The sequence below is a fragment of the Callospermophilus lateralis genome, chromosome 5 (assembly GCF_048772815.1).
Source record: "Callospermophilus lateralis isolate mCalLat2 chromosome 5, mCalLat2.hap1, whole genome shotgun sequence".
In the NCBI taxonomy this organism is placed as follows: domain Eukaryota; kingdom Metazoa; phylum Chordata; class Mammalia; order Rodentia; family Sciuridae; genus Callospermophilus; species Callospermophilus lateralis.
Genome location: NC_135309.1, coordinates 60719148 through 60744946, shown reverse-complemented (window position 1 = coordinate 60744946; position 25799 = coordinate 60719148). Strand labels below are relative to the sequence as shown.

The window sequence follows — 25799 nt, the reverse complement described above, 5'->3', positions numbered from 1 at the left end:
ACAATACTGGAGCTTTGGAATGAATGTCATCTCAAGGTTAGCTGTCTTGGACTTACCACAGATATGAGCTTGGTATTGTTCTTTAGTGTGTAACATTATGTGAAAGTAAGGAACTTCATTCCAACATTTTTGAAGACACTTAAACACAATAGACAAAGGTCTCACTTAGACTTACGTCTCACTAGTTTCTACCTTCTGGAAATTATTTTTTATTTTCTTATTATAAATTTTGCAGTCCATAAATTCTAAAATGTTAATAATTTGATGTCTCCTCTTTTGGGGAAACCATTTAATATTGGGTTCCATTTGACAAATTCAAGTGAATTGAAAATTACAAAAGATAACTCAAATATTTCATTGTGAAATGATTGAATAACTATCAAAACAACTTCCATCTCTAAAGATTTCTGTGTGAAAAAATTGTTAAAGTTTATCTTAGTTTTTTAAAGACTTTTTTCCCTTACCTAATTTGAATTAAATATTATTTAACATGAAATAGCATTGTCAAATAAATAATTAAAAAGGAATTTTTTTCTTTTTTAAATTTTTTATTAGTGCATTATAGTTATATATATAATAGAGAGTTCATTTGGACATAATCATACATGCATGGAATATAACTTGTTCCATTTTAGTCCCCAGGATTTTTTCTTTCTCCTCCTTCTCTTGAGCCCCCTTGTCTTTTCTAAATGGGTGAAGTAAAACAACTTTTACTCTAACACTCATTCTAAATATGTGCTTGAAAGTGTTGTACTTTTGTACAAGATCTGTTGTAATATTTGTGTGTTCTTCTACAAGTTTCAAAGTTCAAAGGTTGATATAACAGAGCAGTGGCAACACATAAACTCTGGTACTCAGTAATGACTGGGCTTCTGTCCCCCTCTGTGCAGACGTTGATGAATGCCAGACCCCAGGAATCTGCATGAATGGACACTGCATCAATAACGAAGGATCCTTCCGCTGTGACTGTCCCCCAGGCCTGGCTGTGGGTGTGGATGGACGCGTGTGTGTTGGTAAGTTAAATTTTCCATGGTGGCCCCGCTGCCCAAAATGATCTTTGGAAACATGGACACAGATAGATCCACACTACACAATGGACTAATATACAGCCATAAAAAGAACACATACTGAAATATGGACAAGCCCTGAAAACATCATGCTAAGTGAGAAAAAGTCAGTTACAAAAGTCTGGATAGTCTATGATTCCATTTGTGTAAAAAGACCAGATCAGGCTAATGTCAATAAATTTGTTTTCTTTTAAAAGGACAGAGACCCCAGAGAGCCTCCTTCAAAAGGTTCTGATGAGAGGCAAGACAGAAATACTGAAGAAGAAAAAAAAAATCTGTTTTTATATCAACATCTCTGATAATATTAAATAACCAAGTTCTAAATACAATGGAATTTAGTTTTGTACTTAATAGCCAGTAAGACAAAAACCAGATTATTTAAGTAAATTCTTACCTTCACTTCATTAGTCAGCTTTTTGTCTTTGTAACCAAAATACCTGACAAGAATAAGTGAGACGAAGAGGAAATGGGATTTATTCTGACTCGTGTTTTCAGAGAATTCAGTCCATGGTCAGCTGGCTCCAAGGAAAAAACATCATGGCAGAAGGGAGTTGCAGCGGAAACCTGCTCAGTGCATTGCAGCTGGGAAGCAGAGAGACAGAGGCAGAAACAGAAAGGAGCCAGGGCCACACCCTCAGTGACCTACCTCCTCCAAGAACACCCTTCCTACCCACAGTCACCACCCTGTTGTTCATTCAAATTACTAAACCATAAGATGGATTAATTCGCAGATGAGGTTACAGCCGGCATGGTTCAATCATTGCCTAAAATCCCGACTTCTGCGTCTTGTTGCATTGGGCACCATGAGATTTGGAGGGGGAAATTCCAGACCCAAACCATAAAATTTACCCCCCCCAAAAAAAATTTAAATGTAAATGCCACAGAACTTGGATTTATATCAAAAGCTAAAAATGTTTTTAATTATTTTTCACCCCCATTCCATATTATAGAACCAAGGGAAGAGACAGAGGGATGTAAGTCATTCAGGACTCCTATTGGAAATGTTTGTTAAAGTGTCATTGGCATTTCAAAACCCAGACAATATGTTATAATGATAGCAGAGTGAGCTGTAAAAACACACTCATGAAATTTCCTCTCTGAAGTGTTTCATGAGACTTAAAGCATGAATTAGCCATTGTGCTCACTGTTTTTCAGGTTGTATAGTAAAACCTAGGAATACTGATTTGAAAGTAGTTTAGAGAGAAATGGCATTCTTAGGCACAGTTGTTAATACTTGACTCTTACAGATGTGAATCAAGATATTTGGATCCCAAGGATGGTGGGGGACAAGGAGGGATCAACAGATAGAACTATTCCATTCACTCAGATTCACCCACTCTATCTAATCCAGTCCACAAGGTTGAACTTTTTCAGGGATATTTCAAATGCAACAGCTAGAAGATTATAGCCCCTTACTGCTTAGAGAGTTTAAGATTTTCAGTTGCTTTAATATACTTGGTTGCTTTTTCCTTCATCTAAATGATTCTCTTGAAATCTACAGTGCATACAAAGCCAGTTAGGGAGGGAGAAATTATTGTCTGTTCAAGAAACCAACATATGAGTAGTCATTAGGAATTCAGTGTTTAAACACAAAAATTCATCCTCTTGTCCACATACAGGAAACACATCTGAAACTCTTGGAAAGCTCTCCCCAGTTTTCCGTCATTGTGGTTACTTAAACTTTTTAACATAAAGCCACTATTTGTTATGTGTGTAAAATTAAATACTGCTATTCCTATAACATGCTAGATGTGATTTTTTTCATGTCTTCTGCCTTTGATATCATTTTTGAGATCCATTGGTTAAGTTAGGAATAAATACTTACGAATTTTTAGGATTCGAATTTAAATATTAGACCTTTTTGTTTATTCCTTTGTTTGTACTTTTTTCCTCTAGAAAATTCAGCCATGATTTTAACTAGCATATTAAAGAAATATGACGCACAAGCTGAGTGTAAACAAAAGACAACTGTATTTTTGTGTCTCCCATTTTTTAAATTTAATTTAAAAAATTATTCAGGGGGCAGTTGGTTCCAATAAGTAAGAAGGAAAAGTCAGGCTATTTCATAACTTTTTGAATATTTTTTGTTAGCAAGAAAATTCTGCGATGACCTTAGGTAAGATCATTACCTTAATGACCTTACTATTAATTTACATATTAGAATGCCCACGATCAGATAATAATTAGTACTCTGAATTGGGCTGTAAGTTACAATTCCAGTTCGAAGCTCAGATCTTCAATGAGAATGTTCATGACTCTCTGAAGGGCAGATTGGGGCAGGAGAGGTTAGCAGCGGAATAAGGAAGCGTTTATGTTACTGACACTGTTCTGCGACAGCTTTGAGATGTTCCGTCTTTGCAGATAGTTAAAGCCAACTTCTTCCTTGCATAGCTCTCGGGGGTACTTCCAAGGCATTCAGCTGCTATTGTGCAATGGAGGCACGTTTGCCTGCCAGTAGCCAGTCCCCATCCAGTAGCCAGTCCTGCAGCAGGCCACTGTCATCAGACCTTCTCAGATGCTGTCTCAGCACCCTCCACATAGGACCTTCTTTTTTTTTTTTTTTTTTTTTTTTTTTTAATAGATGATGTAGCAATTTTTCACATACTTCCTATGCAGCTGGGATGTTCAAAGACCTGAAAGTGCCTCCAAAATTCAAACACTATCCCTTAGGAATTCTCTTATCACTAAATTTTATCTAGTTGATCATAAATATTCAGTATGGTTCAGAGAATCATCCAAAAAAGACAAATATCAGAGTTAAGTTTGACTTTGGGCATTGTATTCAGTCTCCTTCAGCTTGGACCTCCTTTTAATGTTCTTCCAATTCCAATCCATAGGACACACCCACCCCCCTGTCTGTGAACTGCAAATAGAGGTCGATGTCATGCACCACCTCTGCCTGGTCCCTGCAGTGGTAATAGTCACTGGCTGGCCTGTGAAGCCTTCTAGGCAGGAGCTGTTGTGAAGCTCTTCAAGTGCTCCTGTGGGGCTCTTTTTATCTGACCACATGCAAGGAGGGAAGCGACTCATAACCCAGCTTCCCCGCTATGCCCCACTCCCCAAATCCTTCCTTAATCACCACTCTCTTGAACTACTGGTGTCCTCGATATTGAGAGGAGTTTAAAGATCAGGTAACTAGCTTTCCAATATCTATTTCCTTCAGGATGGGATGTCATAATTCACCTTGTTACCTGATATTTAGTGTCAAAGGCTTCTAGTTTAAGTTCCCTTTTTTAGCATCCTATTATATTAACTTAAGAACATTTCAACATTTTTATGAACACTAGCATTTCTTGCCAACTAAAAGATTGAGTTTTCTTTGTGAACTGTGTTACCTTGGACAAGATACGTTACCTCTCTGAGCTTCCTTCCTTAGGTTGCTTTGAGGATTAAATATGTTAATATTAAGTATTTTCTTTGTGTAAATCGTTGGTGGTGTTGTGCATATAGCAAATGCCCAATAAGTAAACTATTACAATTATTATTGTCTTCTTAAATTAAAATAATGACATCCTGTATAGGACATAGCCTTGAAGGGTGCTTCTTTAAATAAGAAAGAAAAGTTAGTATTAAAGAAAAAAAATAACATTTATATCTGCCCATATTTTATTAATGATATATAAAATTTGATAATGACCTGGAAAATTTCTCCAAAAATCCTCATTTTTAAAAAAAAGAAAAAGCATGTAGAAATTTGTTAACATATGTAAAAGATAGAGCTTAGCACTTCAGTTCAACTTCCCACCAAAGCGTTCCTGTGAGCACATTCTGGTAGTTTTCTTGGTACAGTCTTCTTATCCTGTCCATCTGTGGACAGTGGCTTGATAATATTTGATAGTATAATAGGAACTAGTTTCTCATTCCAGGGTCCTAGAACAGGGAAAGACTAACTGTTCTCATTAAAGATTAAAAATGGAAATAAGGTATCTACCATTTTTTGTGTGTGTTTCAGGCATAGGTGCTTAAGAAATATACTCTCATTTATTATATAAACTATATTTAATGGGTAATGACAGAGTCTAGTAATCTATGTAAGATCATCTCATGGAGATCAGAGCTTAGGACAATTTGTGTCCTCAAACCTGCACATGAATTATACTTACAGTCTTTTTTTTTTTTTTTTTTTGGGGAAATACAAACGAGTATGTGATGGCCTTACTCCTCCAGTGAGCTCCATAGACTTCTTTCTTCTTGCTTCTAAAACTTGTGAATGGCAGTTTTCCCCATTCTTTTTAGTTATACATAACAGAAGAATATAATTTGACTTATTTACACAAAGATGGAATACATTTTATTCTAATTAGGATCCCAGTCTTGTGGTTGTACACCATGTTGAGATTCACTGTGGTATTTTCATACATGTACATAGGAAAATTATGTCAGATTCATTCCACTGTATTTCATATTCTGTGCCCCGCTCTGTTACCTCCATTCCCCTTTGTCAAATCTATTGAACTTCTATTCTTCTTCCCCTACCCCTTGTTATGTGTTAGAATTTACATATTATAAAGAGCATTTGACTTTGGTTTATTGGGATTAGCTTGTTTCTCTTAGCATAATATACACTGACATTTCACCTCACTTCAGTAAGAATAGCAATAATCAAGAATACAAGCAGTAATAAATATTGGCAAGGATGTGTGGAAAAGGGTACACTCATACATTGCTGGTAAAACTGCAAATTGGTGCAACCACTTTGGAAGCACTATGGAGATTCCTCAAAACACTTGGAATGGAACCACCACGTGACTCAGTTATCCCACATCCCAGTATATACCCAAAGGACTTAAAAATAGCATAACACATTTTCTTGACATGGAAACAGAAATAATGTAACCATCTCTTGATGCCTTCCAAGATAATTGGTAAGGGCCAAAGCATCACAAAGACAATATTGGAAATCATCCATCGTGTCATAGTTGTGCTGATTCTTCTTTGTGTTAGGCTGTGCATTTGTGGGTAACTTGGAGCAGACTCTCTCAAACTCAGCCACAGCAGAAGCAGAAAAGCTGTAAGAGTTGACTTCTTGGTGGTGAATCTCACCACCCTCTTTCCACTTGTTTAACACAGCCAGAAATCTCATATTATAAGAAATCATTAGATGACTCATTTCATAACAGCTAGATATAATTATTTCAACAAGTCATAAATAATTGTGTGTGTGTGTGTGTGTGTGTGTGTATATATATATATATATATATATATATATATATATATATATATATAGTTGTTATCTTTTTGGTGAAATATTCCTGTCAATGTACCACTAGGAGACTGTACTACTTCTCTGGCATTTTTTGATTAAGTGGGATAATGACTACTTGTGTAGCACAGAGAATTCTTTAGAAAAAAAATAGTTGATATTCAGTCCATCTTTCTCTCACTCAACAAACATTTGTTGCACCATTAATGTTCTGAAATATTTTATAATTGAGAGCAAGAGGAATAAACAGTAAGTGCTTCTTTGGGATGTGGCATGACCTACTGGAAAGAGGGAGCACTCTAGAAGCTACACAACTTAGTCTGAATCCCATCCTGGGTAGTCTAAGACTTCATGCTACTTACATAATCCCTGAGAACTTCATCTTTCTCATCTATAAAATGTGGGCAGGTACCCCTATCTTGTAAAGTTGAATGACTCAGCCATCCCATGAGGTTAGGTCTGCAGAACTAACCAGTACAATGCCAAGGACGTATAGTGGTAGTTGTTTTTATAACTGGATTTACTGAGTATTATATATTAAAACATAGACACAGCAATATCAGGCTTGAAAATTCAGAAAGTTGAAGCAAGAACTCTCATGGCCAAGTAGTGTCACCTCAAGGTAGTTGAATTTCGCTGCACTTCATTATGCATGAGAACTTCTCAAACGGAAACAATAGTAAATGCCAACTTGAGCATAAGGTAGCCAGTGATTAGAGCGCAAAGTGCTGTTTATAACTATGGACAAAACCTTGGCTCAATGACAGGCCTGTGAGGATAAGTGGGATAATGACTACTTGTGTAGCACAGAGAACTCTTGAGACAAAAAGTAGCTGATATTCATTCCGTCTTTCTGTCACTCAACAAACCTTTGTTGGTTTCCTAACACGTTTAGATGCTGAAGATGCAAGTTAAGAGAAAATGGCAGATGCCCTCTAGAAACTCCCAGCTTAGGGGCCACTTAGCCTAAAGAAGCCTTCGGTTTTGAAGTCCCTTTGCCTCTCTCACTTTCTCAAGCCTCTGTCCTTTTACCTCTTCTAGATACTCACATGCGCAGTACCTGCTATGGTGGCATCAAGAAGGGAGTGTGTGTGCGTCCTTTCCCCGGAGCCGTAACCAAGTCTGAATGCTGCTGTGCCAATCCCGACTATGGTTTTGGAGAGCCCTGCCAGCCATGCCCTGCCAAAAATTCAGGTAGTTACATGTGCCGGTTTTATAACCACAAAAGAATCAAGAAATGTAACATTAGATACTTGGCTGAAGAGTACATCAGTTTTGAAGTATTTTGTCATCATATTGGATTGAAGAAGATAAATCCAATTCTTTACTGCTATCGTAAGATTTGTCTTGGGTTTACATATGATCTTTAGGCAGAGAGCATGGTGACTAGAAAGATCTATTGTTATTGATATTGTGATTGTTACACAGATTTTTTGATGAGTTTGTTAGCTTCCATGTCTTTGGTCCCTGATGATATTGTGAAGATAAATAGCATAAAATTTACTTACCTCTTTCACAGTTGTTGATACTTAAGAACCCAATTTTATTTTTAAAATCTTGATGCCATAGGTTTCAGACCACTGCTTATTAGTTGTTCCAGACCCTCAAATAGATAAGGTTGACTCTTGTTCATTTATGCTTTCACTAAACCTCTATTGAATATCCATAAGCACAACGGGGATTCAAAAACAGACTTCATCGCTTTTTAGTAGAGGACTGTTCAGAATATAGGCAGACAAATGTACAGATTACAATTTAGTCTGATTAGCGCCCTACAGGGTCATAAACAAAGAACTGGGAGAGCACAAAGGAGGGAGCAATCCGCTGCCTGAGGCAGCTGGGAAAGGCTTCACAGAGGGGGCTTAGTTTGGTCTTGAAAAATAAATAAGAACTTTCCTTGTGGACGATGGGAGAATAGCATTTCCACAAAGTGGATGGTTTGTAATTCCATTAAAAACAAAGTGGATGGTTTGTAATTCCCAACTGATTGCTCAAATCTCGAAAAAATTATTTGATGCATCTAGAAGAATTAGTGAATATGACTTTTTTAATAAAAAGAAAGGCAATGAAGAGGATCTTACTATAAAATAAACCAAACTGAAAAAGGCATATTAAGATTATGATACAAGAAAATATATTGGTACAAGAGTGGATAAAAAATAAGTGAAATAATAAGATAAATCTAGGCACAGACCTAGATATAAATGGGAAAATAAAAAAAAATAATAAAGAAAGCATTTTAGATCAGTGAGGGGGAAAATGGGCTAAGTAATGAATATTGTTGAAAACTTTTTAAAAAATAACTTAATGACAATAAAGATTAAAAAATAATTTTCACATGAAGTATTTACTTTTTTATTATGAGGGGGCTCTTTCAAAGCAGAGACCAAAGACCAAAATATACGTGTAAAGTGGGAAAACATTTTCATGTATCATTTCTTAATCTTTAAGCAATTTGTATTAATCAATAAGGAAAGTTGAAGTCCTCTATGGTAAAAAGTATAAGGTACTCAAACAGAATTTTATAAAACACAGATACAAATGGTAGATTTCTGTATAAAAAGATTCCCACTCTCTCTAAACAAAAAAAAAAAAAAATAGATAAGGTAAAGTGACTTTTTTTTTTAAAACCACAGTGTTGAAGTTATAGGTAATTGGTATGTTCTGTGATAGAGAGGGTAGCCAGAAGGGGTACTCATACCACTGAGGGGAAGGTAGTCTGAGGAAAGAAGCAAGGGCTATCAGAATCCTCAAGAGAGGCACATAGACATTAAGTTTTACTTTTAAGGGATTATCCTAGTGATTTTGAACTTTCCATTGTTATATTTGTTCAAGGCTAGATGAACATAATTTCCTCAGGAAGAGGTTGAAGGAAATTGGCACCACCACATAACTGAGAATAAAATATTAAATGGATTCTTAAATGGGGCACTGATAAGACCTCTTTGTAATAGGATGCCCAGCAGCCAAGCCGGCTGGCCTATTCAAAATCTCTGTTACCTGGTCAAGTTGCTGCACATCTCTATATCAAAGTTATCCCCATTGTAAGACAGAGAAAACAACAGCATCTAGTTTGTAGTTTTGGGAAGATTCACTAAATTGTTAGATGTGAAATGTTAGAAAAAGATCATGCACTTGGTGAAATATTGAATAAGTTTTGACTTATTATTTTACTGAGAAGAAAACAAAGCAATCTCTATAATATTTTACATTTTTTAAAGTTTCCATATATAGAAATCATTGGTAACATTTATCAATATATTAATGATACTCAGGATGATTACAAGTGATTTTTATTTTTTATACTTACCTGAGATTTGAGGATTCTTATAATAATGATGTGCTAAAAAATGGTAAAATTTATTTCATTTTAAAAACTAATCCACGGGGCTGGGGATGTGGCTCAAGCGGTAGCGCGCTCGCCTGGCATGTGTGCGGCCCGGGTTCGATCCTCAGCACCACATACAAACAAAGATGTTGTGTCTGCCGATAACTAAAAAATAAATATTAAAAAAAAAAAAAAATTCTCTCTCTCTCTCTCCCTCTCTCACTCTCTCTAAAAAAAAAAAAAAAACTAATCCACATAATTCTTCCAAATAGTAGTTTCCAAATGGTAAATGACTTGTATATGTAACAGGTATAGTTTAGAGTTTTTAATTTTTCTATTTTTTTTTATCATATAGCTGAATTCCATGGCCTTTGTAGTAGCGGAGTAGGAATCACTGTGGATGGAAGAGGTAATTCTATTCATTTTCAATCTTGTAACTAATGTAATTACATATATTTTAATTATAGTATGAATATGATTATATTTACTATGAAAACATTCCCTTAAAATAATAAGGCAAGGAGCTGGTGCGGTGGCACACTCGGTGTCTAAATCAAAATAATGGTAGTGACTCAGAAGCCTACGGCATTAAGGTTGCAAGTTTAAAACTAGCCTAAGCAACTTAAGGACACCCTCTCTCAAACTAAAAAATAAAAAGGGCCAAGGATATAGCTCAGTAGTAAAGCATTCCTGGTTTCAATACCTAAGACCAAATAAAACAAAAAATAAATACGGTAAATTATATCCAGATAAATGGTTAATGATATTAAGTGGTATTTTCCACTAGACCAGCTTTCATCTTGGATAAATATTTATCTAGGACATAAGCTTTGTTAATAATGTTACTAACAAACCTCATTCATGATTTTATAGATACAATCACTTAAGAGGAGGCAAATAGTGAGTCAACTTTAAGAGAAAATATTAAATCATGATGCAGATATAGTTAAGAGGTATTTGATATGAATCAAGTTTGGGATATACTGTCCTAAAATAATTTTAAGACTATTTACACCTAAGAATACTAAAATGTTTTTCAAAAACTACAAAAATAAAATTTATTGATGTTTTCTTATTTTAAATTTAGAATTATGGCTAACAAATTTCCAGTATGAAATCTTGAGCATTTAAGCATTTATGTGTTTATGACTTTTAAAGTTCTTTTACATTTTAGTGTACATATAGATCATGTATTTTAAGCAAAACTACAGAGTTCTATTAATCTTCCCTTCATATATATTCTTCTACTTTCATGTTTCATGTTTAGGTAAAACATAGATTAGTTGACAAGTAATGTTGACTCTTTATGAATATCCAAAACCAGAGAAGCAAACTCTTACAGGGATATTTTTTTCCAAATATAAAAATAAAAGGGTCTATAGAAAGTATATAAGAAGGTCTTCCAAGTTCTTGAAAATAATAATCACCAAAATTTGAGCACAGTGAACAAAATTTGATTTGGGGTATCTCTTTTGGTTTTTGCTTGTTAGTTTTTTAATGCCCTGTCAGGATGGCCTCCACAGCAGAACTATCCTCCTATTGGAAAATTACTTGAGCAGTGGTCATGGCCGTAGCTTATTAAAAGCATCGTATTCTAAGGCAGCCATGTTTGAAGTGATCTGTCCATTCATTTCGGCTTATCAACAGCAAGAAAATTTATTAAGTATCTTATCACTTAGTAAACTGTAAAAAAAATAATAAATAGAAATGTCCTGCCTTTGGAGATCATTAAATTATAGAGGCCACCCTAATATGGCTTTGTCTTTTAATTGGATGGTGATAATGCCTATCAAGATGAGTTTTCCTTTGGATTTTGAGCCAACAGCCTACAAATTTCCTTTATTATAATTTTATGCTAAATATGGGAGACATATTACATGGTTTTATCCTTAGAATTTCTGTCTCCTTTCATTTTTCTCCTGATTTATTAGTAAAGTACCCTGGATCCCTCAAAGTTATTTTCTTACCAATTATTTTATTTCTTTTTTCTTTCTGAAAGGCAGATAAATTGTGAGTTTGCAGAGTTCATCTGTTGAAGGATCTTCATTAGATCTGAATTTATCAACCAATAATAAAATGTCTATGATTATTATACTTTCTATATTTAATGCAGATATCAATGAGTGTGCCTTGGATCCTGATATATGTGCCAATGGAATTTGTGAAAACTTACGTGGCAGTTACCGTTGTAATTGCAACAGTGGCTATGAACCAGATGCCTCTGGACGAAACTGCATTGGTAAGGTTTTTTTATATATATATACATGAGCCTTTCATATATTTTGATCCATGAATGAGAAGAGAAATGAAAGTATAACTAACAGGTGTTTAAAACTAGACATGTTACAGTTTTTCTTGTTTCCATTATGGTCTACATTGATGTAAAAATATCAGAATCCAACAAGTTTTGTTACCCAGTAGCAACATCTTAGTGGTACTTAAAGTATTTAAAATATTTTTTTTTCTAAATGAATGAATATATTAGTATTGGCTTGTAGTTTTTCTATAAATCCTGTAAATTTTCCTACAATCCTATAAATTTTTACTAAGTACTTCAAAAATTACCAGACGCTCTATATGTATAATATGAATTGTAATGCATTATGTTGTCATATATAACAGATTAAAATTTAAAAATAAGTAAATAAACAAATAAATAAAAAGTAACAGGCATATGGGTAATAATAAGAAAATGAAGTGTCACAGACTAAGAGTACTTTAATAACTAGTAACAATAACGTATGTAGACATGATAACTGCCATAAAGGTGTTTCCTTTTTTAATTTGAACAGAACATTTGAAAAAGCTCAAGTTTGTAATATATGTTTAACATAAAGGAATGGGAAGGAGGTTGAGGTTGTTTCATTGTTTTCTATTAGTTTAGATAGTCAAGAATTTGCAGAGAATCTAGATTTTCCCATACATCACTTAAATCTATTTTTGCAAAATGAACGTTATTTGATCCATCACTATGCATGATAATTTTTACAACTAGTCCTTGATGACTTTTAAAGCCAAGTTACAGATTAAAAAGAAATACATTTGTTCTGCGTTTTTGGTAATCATTTTTATTACTGAACAGATACATTTGGTTTTGAGTTGAAGACATATATACAGATAGATTTATAGATTTATAAAAATATACTTGATACCTACAGGGAAGAGTACCAGCCAAAAATTATCAAACTTTTCTAAAAATGTGCAAACCAAGTTAGCTTTTATAAACCAGAAGCAGTCATTTCCTGGTCAGCTTCCAAGTGCAGTTGAGAACATGGGTACACTACTAAATATAGGAAGTTCAGAGAGACTCACATACTTAAAGAGGTTTTACAACTACTGAACTCTTTAAAGTGGGTATATACATAATTTTGGAAAAATTAAAACTAGAATTTGAAAATAAAATAAAGCCCAAATCTAGTAATAGTGTTTCAGTTTGCTGGGGTTGCAGTACCAAACTACCCCAAACTAGGTTGCTTTTAAAATTTTTTTTTCTCAGGTTTAAGAGGCTAGAAGCCCAAACTGAAATGAAGGTGTCAGCAGAGCCATGCTCTCTGAAGGCTGTAGGAAGGATCCTTCCTTCCCTCCTGTAGCTTCTGCTCTTTGCCAGCAATCCTTGGAGTTCCTTGGCTTCTAGATGCATCACACCAACCATGGTGGTCCTCTCCCCGTGTTCTTCCCTCATCATACCTCTGTGTCACTGTCTCCATCCACACTTCCCCTTTCTTATAAAGACACCAGTCACCATGAATTGCAAACTATGCCAATTCGTTTTAACTTGATAATATCTATAAAAGTTTTAATTCCAAATCAGTTCACAGTCTGAGATGTTGGGGGTTTGGAGTTCAACATTGCTCTGTGAGGGACTCAGTTCAGTCCACGAGTATGGAGAAATGAGTAAAAAACCATTACTTGATAAAACATCACACAGTAATGGGAAAACTTATAGAAATCCTTAAAATAAAATGTTAATTTTTGAAGTTCATATCAAGATTCAGAAGTAAAATAAAAACATAGTGTCCAAAAGCAAAAAAATCAGATCAAACATAAAACCTGATTTTACCATGGTGATGGGATTATAGGAGATGGGGGTTTTTCTGATCTGTTTTCCATGTCTTCACAGTGTCAGCATACTGTTTGTAAGGAGACAATTGTTATTTGCAAGACGAAACATATAATTTTAAGTAAAAGGAAGTCTTTACCCCAAACACAGTTTTTATTTCTATCATTAACTGCACTTGTAAAAATGAGAATGAGGTTATGAAGATAAAGGTTAATATGAGTTTCTTAAATTCAAGATTTGGACAGTCTTTGCTAGGCTGTTCTAGAATACTGAAGGAAACCATAAAGTTCATCATTAGTGTTTCAGTAGTAACCAGTTGTTTCTGAGGTAAAAAAGCATAGCGGGAGGACTGGGGATGTGGCTCAAGCAGTAGCACCCTCGCCTGGCATGCATGCGGCCGGGTTTGATCCTCAGCACCACGTACAAAGAAGTGTCCGCCAAAAACTAAAAAATAAATATTAAAAAATTCTCCCTCTCTCTCTCAACCTTTAAAAAAAAAAAGAAAGCATAGCAGGAAATTAAGGAAAACCTTTCAAAAACTGTTGTTAAATGCATTCTTTTCGAATTTTAATTAGAAAAAATGCCATCTGTCATTTTAATTATATATTGATAAGCATATAGGCAAATGAGTTAGCCTATATGTATATTTTTGTATTTTTTTGTATATTTCATTAGTGCTTTAAAATATTAAATGAAGGGCTAGGGTTGTAGCTCAGCGGTAGAGCACTTTTCTGGCATGTGTGAGGCGCTGGGTTTGATTCTCAGCACCACATAAAAATAAATAAAATAAAAGTAGTGCGTCCATCTACAATTTTAAAAAGTATTTTAAAAAATATTTAATGAAGCCCCATATAGTAGCACACACCTTGTAACCCTAGCTACCCAGAAGGCTGGGGCAGGAGGATCACAAGTTTGAAGCCAACCCGGGAAACTTAGTGAGACCCTGTCTCAAAAAGTAAAAATGGGTTATGGATGTAGCTCAGTGGTAGAGTACCACTGGATTCCATCCCCAGAACTGTAAATTTAATAATAATAATAAATGAAATAAATAAACTTATTATAGTCCTATTGTAGAACAAAAAGCAAATGGAGAACAAAGTAATAGTGATGAAGCCTTTGCAACCGCACATATTTTTCAGGGCCTCCAAAAGATCTTAGAAGTATTCTCTAGCATCAGAACGTCCCACTTGAATAAAACTGAATATATTTTGCCTAAGATTAAAGTATGTGCTGTGGTACAGGGAGACTAAGTCAAAGGAGGAATAGAGAAAAAACAAAAATAAAAATATTGTTGATCACTGTGATACACATTTTAATATGTATATCTTCCAATGATTGCTTTCAGACATCGATGAGTGCTTGGTGAACAGACTGCTTTGTGATAATGGATTGTGCCGAAATACGCCAGGAAGTTACAGCTGCACGTGCCCCCCTGGCTATGTGTTCCGGACAGAGACGGAGACATGTGAAGGTAGGGGCTGTCTTCTTACCATAGCAGTAACAAGAAAGCACCTAGAGATGGACACGTGTCAATTACACTGACAGTGATGAAGCAGAATACTCAAAAAAGGCTTGTGTGAATTTTTTAGAAAATAATCTCTTTCAGCTAATTCGATACTTTCAGAAATAGCATGCATCTAACCCAATGTATAAACACTGACAGTTTTATTTCATTCAGATAAAATATCAACAACACTTGAAACAAACATTTTGAAGTGGGAAACAAAAAAAAAAAAAAAAAAAAAACCAGAATGGAAGGAACCATATTGTTTCACTTGCTGAAATAAAATGGCAGATTTTTTTGTGATTACTTTGTTTTCCCTTTTTAAAACCACTGTGACATGTTAACCTAGGAACTTGAATTGCAATGGACAAGTCAGCTCTTGCACATTTTATTTGTGAAATAGGCGATTTACCCAAGAGATTGGCCCAGAGAACATTTGAGGCCTAAGTAAAAATCATCACTTTAATGAAATTTATAGTCTAAGAAAATTGTCATTTCCAATTAATAATTAAATAGATATTATTTGAACTTATAGTTCATAAACCAATGTTTAAAAAACCCTTTCTTTGAACCACATTTTTCTGCACTGGAAGTTATGTGAATGAGTTGGACACTTAGGGAAGTCCTTGTTTCATTGAAACACTGGCCAAGTGAAAATGCATTCAATTATATTTTTGTGTCCCCATCAAAGTTATATTTCAGAATCCTCTGTGGCATGACTACTAGTCATTGTCCTTGTTTAATTCTTGATGTATGAGCCTACATAATGTTTCCAGAACCTTCTCGTATATAATTACTGCTTCAGAACAGACACTTGTTTTTAAAGATTTCATCTTTAATTATTATGGAATAGCCCTTTCCTTATCTGTTAAAGTATTTATTTCTTAGTGGTTCCATAGCCAAGAAAACTGCAATAGCAATATTATGTGAAAAAGATGTTAGCATTCTCTCTTCTTCTTCCTGTTTAACTTCAAAGCATTCTTGTGAACAGAAGCAGGTTAGGACTATAGAGTGAAATGCCAAAACCAAATGACTCGGCTCAAGTCAACAAAATGCAATTACATAGTGCAATTCTAAGTTTGGATTGAATTGGAAGGGCCACTGAAAAACAGTAATTAGCCGGAAGAAAGAAAAAAACAGAGAAGAAAAAGAAAATCTCAGCATAAAGTCTTCTTTCTCTAAACTTAGTGGTGGTAACTATTTCCCCACTTTTCGACAGCTTCTTGAAAACTGCTCAGAGAGGATCAGTCATCCATTCCTAGTGGAAGGATTTGAAGTTCTCTGGTCTGCTGAGCAGGAGGCCCCTTAAGAGTTGGGAGTATCTGAAGGTTATTAGGGTCTCTTTTTAAACCAGCTTGGACTTCTTGAATATACTTAACTACAGGGTCTCTTCCTCTTCTGATATCTTTTACCCTTCAGAATTGCTCTGAAAAAGGGACTTTGTGAAGACATATCTCCTCTACACATTTTTAGGGAGGCGTGGGAGAAGGGACTTCTAAAAGTTTTTCCTGACTTTTACCCTTCCTGCCCACTGCCCTTAATTTGTTTTATCCATTGTCTACTCAAGGGTAAGCTGTTAAATCTTGGGAAATTTTGAGAGCCAGAGCACCTTAGGATATCATCTTAAGCTGTTGATTATTACAACTAGATCTCCCATCCATAGTGATGATACCCTCTGATGAGCTTGTGAGAGAGACAGTGTGGGATTAAATGGATGGTGTCTGATTCTGAATTGTACTCACACCGAACTGTCAAGGATTATGAATTATATATTCTTTCCACTGTAACAAGTAAGATGAGAGCTGAATGCCAAGGAAGTAAAAGTCAGACACTAGTCTGCTTACATGAACAAGTAAGAAGAGTAGGAGCCAATGGTGTTTAATAGTGTAATCGTGGGCATTTTACATTAATGTTGACACTTAAGGAGCAAGCCAGGCAGCAGGGAGGGTTAGAAAGAGGGATCTGTGCTTATTCTGTTCAAAGCATACTTGCTCTTGATACTCTGAGCCTTTTCTTTAATATAAAAACAAATTTTATCTGTTATTCATAGAAAAGATGTTCATGTTACATAAATACAGAAGAAATGACAGAGACATTCTTTGCTGTAGCCTTCTGACATCGACAGAAATAAAAATGATTTATCATGGGAAACCTATCCAAATAACTTATTTCTACACTTTCTACCCACTAAGTTATTTGCATTTTCATTTTATTAAGTGTTTTGCAGAAAAAAAATAGACCCACAGGCCTCTAATCTCTTTTTCCTTTGGGTCTCCTGATTTCCACTATTGCATGCGAACAGTGAATTCTCTGCCTGAAGCAGTTCTCTTCATTCTATTCCCCCTTAACTAATTTCCAAGGACTAAACAGGGAATTATTATTATTAGCAGATTCCTTGAAGATTCTAGCTTTCTCTGTATATATTTGCCTTCTTCATGAACTTTTTCATTCATGTTTTCAACAAGCTATTTTAAATATATAATAAATTGGAGTAATAATAGAGAGGAAAGGTGCTCTATATTTCAGACTGAAGTTACAAAATCTTTATTTTACTTTTTTTGTTTGAGCTTTGAGAGTCTGTGAAAGTTAAAATTTTTACAGCAAGAACTGTGGTTTAGATTGTGTTTCCAGTGACATAACTAGTTAAATGTAAACCAGATGTGCTTTGAAGTTTATTTCCAGGAATGTACAGTGAACTGTTTCAATTCCTGGTTCCATGACATTTATAACATAAAAACATTGTATTTAAAGTAAAACTAAATAGTTGATATTTGTAGTTGTCATTGCATATGTTTGCAGTTTTTGAGTTTGTCATTGCTTAATTTAAAATAGAGATTTTAAAAATTTGTGACATTTACCTTTTTCTTTTGGGGTGGACTTCTCACAAGTGAAATTAATAGGAGATTTATATATGATATATCCTCAGATTAGTTATCTGCTTCCATTTTTTAGGTTGTATTTGTATGAAATAATTTCAATACTCTGGAATATGTTTTTTATTTTAAATCTGTGCTATAATAATATAACCTGCTCTTATATTTTGCATTAAGACAACAAACAATCTGAAAGCAAAATGCATTCATATTTCATCAATTTGTATTTTAATAATTAAATTTGTTTCTGGGTACTTCTTTAGTAACTTTGAAGTAACACTACTTGTTTTCTACATCAGTTTTTTAAATTTACATTTCAAGCTCACTGACTTAAAAATCAACTGTGAGCCCTGCCCTGTTAGTTTATATTTGACTCCAGATATTCAAGAATAATAAGCATTTGCATCTTCCAGTTATTTGTTTATATTCTCTTCAGTATAGGAAAGTACTTTGTATTAAATTCAAAGTAATCTTTTTTTTTTTTTTTGGGGGGTGGGGCGCGGAAGTGTTCTGGTGAACTCAAAAACCCTTCTATTCATCATAAAAAGGCTTGAAGTATTTCAACCTGTTTCAGATAATTCACCAAGTAGAGAAAGAAATGTCTGAGCCACTTCTTCAAATTCAAATGGTTGAATTTATGCTAGAAGTGTCTTTGATTTGTTTCTAATATTGAACTGAAGCTTGCATTTCTTCTGTCATTAACTTATGTTAAGCTATTTTACTTTATAGGCTGAAAAGTTTCTTTAGTCACCATCAGCAAGAATTAGCTTGTGGATATATGATTTACTTAAATCAGATTAATGATTATAGAGTCATATTGAATGCAATTGCTTACACTTTATCAATTTTTTCTAATTTTCTATTTTGTATATTTTTGTCCCTGGGGATTGAACTCATGGCCTTGCACATGCTAAGTACTTGCCAAGCACTGAGCTATACGCCCTACCATAGTTTTTCTTTTTTTCCTTTTTTCCAATTTTTTTTTGGGGGGGGGGGTTGTAGGGTGGGGACAATGGGTACTAGGGTTTGAATCCAAGGGCATTTAACCACTCAGCCATACCCCAGCCCTTTTTATTTTTTATTGTGAGACAAGTTCTTACTAAGTTGCCGAGGGCCTAAGTTGCTGAAGCTAGCTTTGAACTTACAATCCTCCTGCCTCAGCCTCCCAAATTGCTTGGATTATAGGCATGCAATAAAGCACCCAGCTGCAAATATAGTTTTTTCTGATTTTTATTTGGCCAAAATTAGTTGTTTGAAAAACTCACCAGATTAAACTTATAAATGTGAAAGAACCAAAAAAAGAGAAAGGTGGATAAGAGCTAGAGGAGAATTCTGAATCCAATATGAAAGTTTCAGCCCTTATTTCCTGATTCATACCCAGGGGTTTGAAATCAAAGCCACTATTGTTACATTTTGTCTTCAAAGCCTCACAGAACCATAAATGACAGAAATGATCGACATTTGTTTGTGCACAGCATGTTGCACCTGGAATTACATTCTCTTACAGGGGAAACTAATCCAATTTATATAGTTGGAGTAATGTATTGAAAGAGCAAATACTGAACCCTTTCCAAATAGGCTGTTCCCTGTAGTCCTACTGAGTCCCCAGTCATGTAGATGTGTATTTACACTGTAAAATGCATGTCTCCATTCCCCATTCACTTTATGCCTTGTAGATCCATATTAAAATTACAAGAGCCAAGTTTACCAGACATTCTGGCATAGCATGACTTGTTGGAATAATATTTTCCAGAAACACATGGCAGTTCTAACAGAATCTTTTCCTTCTGGATTGCAGATATAAATGAATGTGAAAGCAACCCATGTGTCAATGGAGCCTGCAGGAACAACCTTGGATCTTTCAATTGTGAATGTTCGCCTGGCAGCAAACTCAGCTCCACTGGATTGATCTGTATCGGTAAGATTCATACATGGTATTGATGTTTCGGTTTCACTGCAAAGATAAGCACATACCTCTTAGCAAGAACATAACGTGATGTGAGAAAAGCATATTTGTACAAACTAGGCAGCCTTTTAAATTTTGTTAGATTCTACAAAGTATTCCTTTCATATAAGTAGATATGCTATAAGTTATAAGCATTTCCATACCACAGACATATGTATACACACTACCCTAAAAACGCCTTAGGCAACAGTACAATCAAATCCCTACTGCATACTTTCTGTAAACAACCTTCTATCATGAACAAAAATGTTACGGAATTTGAATTTAGTTAACAGGACAAGAATTTGAAGATTTTAAACTTGAAACATATACAGGGAATTTACTATGTTTTCCTTTTTTTCATCAATCATAAATCTATGAATTCCAATGAAAGGAAGATAAGTGTTTTCTTACTTTTGGAAATCTTTAAGGAGAAAGATTCCAAAACTCCTAAACTAGCTTCTTTTAATACATCTCAAAGCATAAGGTTGTTTCTGGATAAGGACATAAGATATTTAGAGAACAAGATTGTCTGACATATTACTATTTGAAAAAATACAGCATGTTTAAAGGAAATGACTGTTGGTGATTTTTCCCTGCTACTAGGGGCAATGCCTCCATTCTATAATCATGCAACAATTCATATTATTGGCTAGCATCTACCTTTAAAGTGAAGTAAATATATATTCCAAATAGGAAGCTATTTTCGTTTTACATAGTGCCCAATGATTTGGGAATATTTTGTTTGTTACTTAGCCAAAATGAATTTTCAATTCAATACTTGCTAAAGATAATGGCATTTTAATGATGTTATTCATTGGATGGCAGGATACCTGTTTGTGAAATGACTAGAAATGACCCAAGTTCAAAATTATCAGTGAAACCTTCTCTTTGGAAGTATGGATTTCTCCATCTCCCAGTGGGGTACAGCTGCTGAAATCTGAGCCTTCCTCAGGTCTCTATATTAGTGCCTGAGGCACTACTTTCTTATAGAATTCCTGGTGGGAGTTAGGGCACAGATTGGATGGGTAAGGCAGAAATATGTTTCCTAAGGCACAATTTCCAACTGAGTGGAGTCATTATATTATGCCAAGGAAATAATTTCAGCATTAGTAGATTAGTGTGTCAGAAATCTTAAGTCTGTATGCCACTTGAGCATCAAAGCTATCTTCGTTTTTGCTTCTTTGTATAGACTTCTATTATTTTGGCCTTTTGGCCTTAGAGTTGTTGATGAAACAGAGATTTTTAATTCCCAAGTCATTATGTCATTCTTCCCCTTGCCAACAACTAAGCACCACCATATTTTCTTCCCAGCCAGTGCCATTCTTTCATTCATTATGATGGAATTTGAATATCCCAGCCTAAAACTACTCAGAGAGAAATCTACCTCGTATTTCAAAATTTTAGACATGATCTTCTCAACTTTCCTTTAAAAAAGCACATCCTAGGGAAAAAATGGAAAAGAAAATAGTAAAATATACAGAGGAAAGTTATGTATGTGTTTTTAGAGGACCATCAGTGACTCGTGTTGATAATTAGCCTAGAGCTTTTTTTCACAGGGTTCAGGTCTCTGCATTTCAAAAGGAACAAAAACTTAATGATATGGTCACTATAGTTAAATTAGATCATATATGAGGCATTTGAATACTAGAAATATGTAAGGATTTAGAATCTATTCTTCAAACTTTCAAATTAAAAATTCATTTTAAATTATTCTTAAATACTTCAAAGACTATTTTGTATTACAATTGATATCATTAAATATAGAACAATAACTATGACTGATTCTACCTTTGTGCATTGCACTACTCTGGTTTGATGGCTCTGTATAACCCACACTCCCTCATCTTTGGGGTCTGCACTCTGTCCTCCACTTGTATGGAATAACCACCCTGTGATCAAATCCAACAGCTTATTTTCATTCTCCATGTTAAACTATTAGCCAAGTTTGGCCGTCTGGCATTTGCTCTTTCTCAGGAAGTGCTTCATTTTTGGCCTCCGAAGCACAGCTTTCTTCTTATCCTTTCACTTTTCTGGCTCATTTTTTCCATTTCCTTTGATGAGCCTCCCCTCCAATCTGACAGGTTCCACTGGTCAGTCCTTTGCTTCTCGGCGGGCACTCATCCTTAGATGGCCTCTACCTTGACTCTCAAATTGATCACCCCATATTCAGCCTCTCCACTAATTCCAGCTGTTGGAGACATCCAAGTGCAGACGACTGCTTAGACATCTCAAACATAACACGTCCAAACCCAAATTCCTATCTTTTGGCTTGAACCTGTGTTTCCTAGAAACAGTTCTGTCTTGGCAAATGGCAGCTCCATCCTTCCAGCTTCCACACCCCAAATCCTTGGCATCATCCTCAATTCCTTCTTCTCAAACTGTCCATCAAATCCATCAGCAAAACCTATTGATTATACTTGAAGTTGATGGATATTCCAACCACTTGCTACCAACAACCCTGATTATTACTGTAACCTCTTTCTCAAACGCCTCTCCTCCCCCACCCATGCTTGCTACCCTAGAGTCTATTTTCCACATAGCCACTGGGTAATTCTTATAAATCATAAGTCAGCACATGTCATTCCTTGTCTGGAAACCCTGACTATAAAAACCTTGGCTTTTCTACTCACTCAGAGCAAAAGCTCAGATCTTTGCCAAAGTCTGTGTTACCCTCATGATCTCACGCTGTCTCTGTCTCCCATTGCTCTGCCTTCCACCCCTCCACCTGAGCCACCCCAGCCTACTTCTTGCTCATACCCGTCCAGTGTGATCCCACGTGAAACTTGCTGTATTTGATCTCTGTGGCTGGTTGCCACAAATTTTTATTCTTCTTATTCTCTATTTATATGTTACATAGTAAGTCAGGACTTCTCTGACCATCTCAGTTAAAGTAAACAGTATCTCTCCAACTACTATTGGTTTATTTGTTTTTCAGAGTTTTTGTTTGTTTGTTTGGTTTGGTTTGGTTTTGTACTGGGGATTTAACTGAGGGGCACTCGACCACTGAGCCACATCCCAAGTCCTATTTTGTATTTTATTTAGAGACAGGGTCTCACTGAATTGCTTAGCACCTGGCTTTTCCTGAGCTGGCTTTAAACTCACAATCCTCCTACCACAGCCTCCCGAGCCCCTGGGATTACAGGCATGTACCACCATGCCCAGTTCTTTTTTCAGAGTTCTTAACCAAACCCTGACCATACATATGTATCTATCCTGTGTATGTGTGTAAAAGAAAGAGAGTCAGATAGAGACAGGGAAAGAAGGAGAAAGAGAAATGAGAGGCGGGCTTCCAATGACTTGTAACTTTCAAGTGTTGATTCAGTACCAATAGGTGTGGTGCTACAGAACAGAGCTTGCAAATTCAAATCTTGATTCTGATCCTGTACTAGCTGAGTGACCTTGAGTAAATGAGTTAACTTCTCTGTCCCTCTGTTTCCTCATCTGCAAATTGCACATACCTCATATGGCTGTTTTAATAAATAAACAAATAGATGGAAAGCCTTTAGAATAGTGCCTTTGTCCATATTAGCAGTTCCTATTATTGTATTTTACTTAAAATGATCACACCCAAGATCACTAACTAGTTTGGATAATTCAGTAACTAATTTGGATCAGTGAAAGACCTCTTAAATTTGTGGTGGTCTTCCACGAGCACCTGCTTCCTCTGTTCTACAGAATACACAGGTGTGAGGTGGTAAAGAGCCTGTAGCTGGGACATGACACAAGCATTATCAAGCAAACCTTTTTCACTTGTGTACGGTTGTACACCAAAGTGAATGTTCCAGCCAGAAAGAAAGAAGGCAAAGTGACCGTCCAACTCTTTGCATACCCTTGCCCTATAATTCTCATATCCAGTCAAGACGAGAGTTGTTTCATTTCAACCTCTGCTCCAGAGGGTTTGGGCTGTGGTGGCCTCCTCCTGGCTGTGATGCCGGTCTCATCAAGACCTGCCACTTTCATCCCAACTCCCTTTCTGGGTTTGTGAGAGTTATTCTTTGTTTTTATTATTGAATGTGGAAGTGAACTTTATCTGCACCTATTATTAAACTTTTTGAGTTTTAGAGTAAATGCTATAGAAATACACCTTGTTATTTTCCTCATCTGTGTACCACAGTACACTCTGATCAAAACCTGAAATTGTGTTTTCTGCATGACCTGCATCAGGATCACCTGAGGAGCTTGTCAAAATGCGGGTCTCTGGGCTACGTATCTGGAGACGTGGATCTGCATTTTAACAAGAGCCTTGAACACTTAATGGAGAACCACAGTTCTATAAAGAAAGCTTCATGTTTGTGTATCCAGTTGGTGTTTTGTCATGTCAACTTTGATTGGGTTACTTATCACGGCTTCCAAATCAGTTTCTTAACAGTATTTTAATATTTGTTTGAAATACTGTTACAACACCTGCAGGTTTACTAACTGCTCGTAATGCACCTGGAGTAAAATTTCAAAGCAAGGTAGTATTTGACTAGATAACTCTACATTCAAAAGCAGGAACTTACATTTAATATGGAGACACCCTTAAGTTAGGGTGGTTATATCTAAAATGGTTGAATGCCAGGTGATTCTTGATCTTCTTTATACTTCTCTCTTTCCCCAGAAGATTTGCCATAAACATATATTACTTTTTGAACTAAAGGCTATGTACACATGCATAGGAAAATGCCTAAAAGAAAATACATCAGGTATTAGCCCTGAGGATGTCTTAGTGGTAGATTGATAGGTGATGTTTATTTATTTCCTTCTTTATTTCTTAGGGTTTTTTTCTTTCAAGTTTTTCTGTTTCAAGAAATGTTGGTTTCTCTATTACAGAACGTATGTAGTTAATTTGGTGAGAAATTAGGAGATTATTTGAGGAATTTTATTTAATAAAATCTTAAATATCAAAGCATTTATCACAAAGGGTAAATCTTACAAATATTTTTCACTCAAGTGATGGTGTCTTCATGGCAGTGCACTGTGCTTCTTGGGTGACAATGACTCCTCGATAGGCTGTCAGAAGACATAATTGTATTATTGCCATATCGTGAGATGTGTGGAGTACAGTCATTTACATATATGCAAAATGCCATATTTAAATGTTTGTTCATGTGTGTTCAAGGGACATGTTAGTGAAGCCTTAAAAATTGATTTTCTTACGTTTTTTTAACACTGTAACATACTCCTTTGGTGTACATGGTGGAATTCCATTTGTTTTGGAGGTACAAGTTCTCCAACCTTTCCTACTCCTTTTCAGACAGCCTGAAAGGGACCTGTTGGCTCAACATCCAGGACAACCGCTGTGAAGTGAACATTAACGGAGCCACTCTGAAATCCGAATGCTGTGCTACCCTGGGAGCTGCCTGGGGGAGCCCCTGTGAGCGCTGTGAACTAGGTAGGTGGCAGACCAGGGGCTTCTGGGCTTCTAAATTTGTCACTGTGTGCTTCTTACTGGGGCAGACCAAGAGCTCATCTACCTATCTCAATTGTTGTCTTTCCTAGCTAAAGAGATTCACCTCCTGAAACATGCATTTGGTTTTTCCTCATAGTAGAAGCAGATCTTTCAGTTCTTTTAGACAAGGGAGGGAATTGGTTTGAATCTAGGTGCCAAGTAGCTGCTTGTATCCTTCACTACCCTTTCTTTGCATGTATCCCAGTAGAATATGATGACTCTGGCTCTCCTGAGTCCTTTACTTACTTGTCATTCAGTTGTCAATAGGAGGAAAGAGGAATTGTAGGGAACATCTTGATACAAATCTTGTAGGAAACGTCTTGATACAAGTTGCTGCCAGTGGAGTTTCCACTCAAGTCATGTTCCACTGAACTGAAGAAAGAGA

General features: G+C 35.6%; 1 protein-coding gene across 1 annotated transcript in view; it reads left to right on the top strand.

Moving 5' to 3' along the window:
- The window catches only part of Fbn2 (fibrillin 2), a 218122-nt gene that overhangs the window by 127642 nt on the left and 64681 nt on the right, over positions 1-25799 (top strand). Inside the window, exons 15-21 of the mRNA XM_076855914.2 lie at positions 891-1013; positions 7312-7464; positions 9954-10007; positions 11712-11837; positions 15004-15129; positions 19834-19953; positions 25220-25357. Coding sequence (XP_076712029.2) covers positions 891-1013; positions 7312-7464; positions 9954-10007; positions 11712-11837; positions 15004-15129; positions 19834-19953; positions 25220-25357 — 840 coding nt within the window. The remainder of the gene's footprint in view (positions 1-890; positions 1014-7311; positions 7465-9953; positions 10008-11711; positions 11838-15003; positions 15130-19833; positions 19954-25219; positions 25358-25799) is intronic.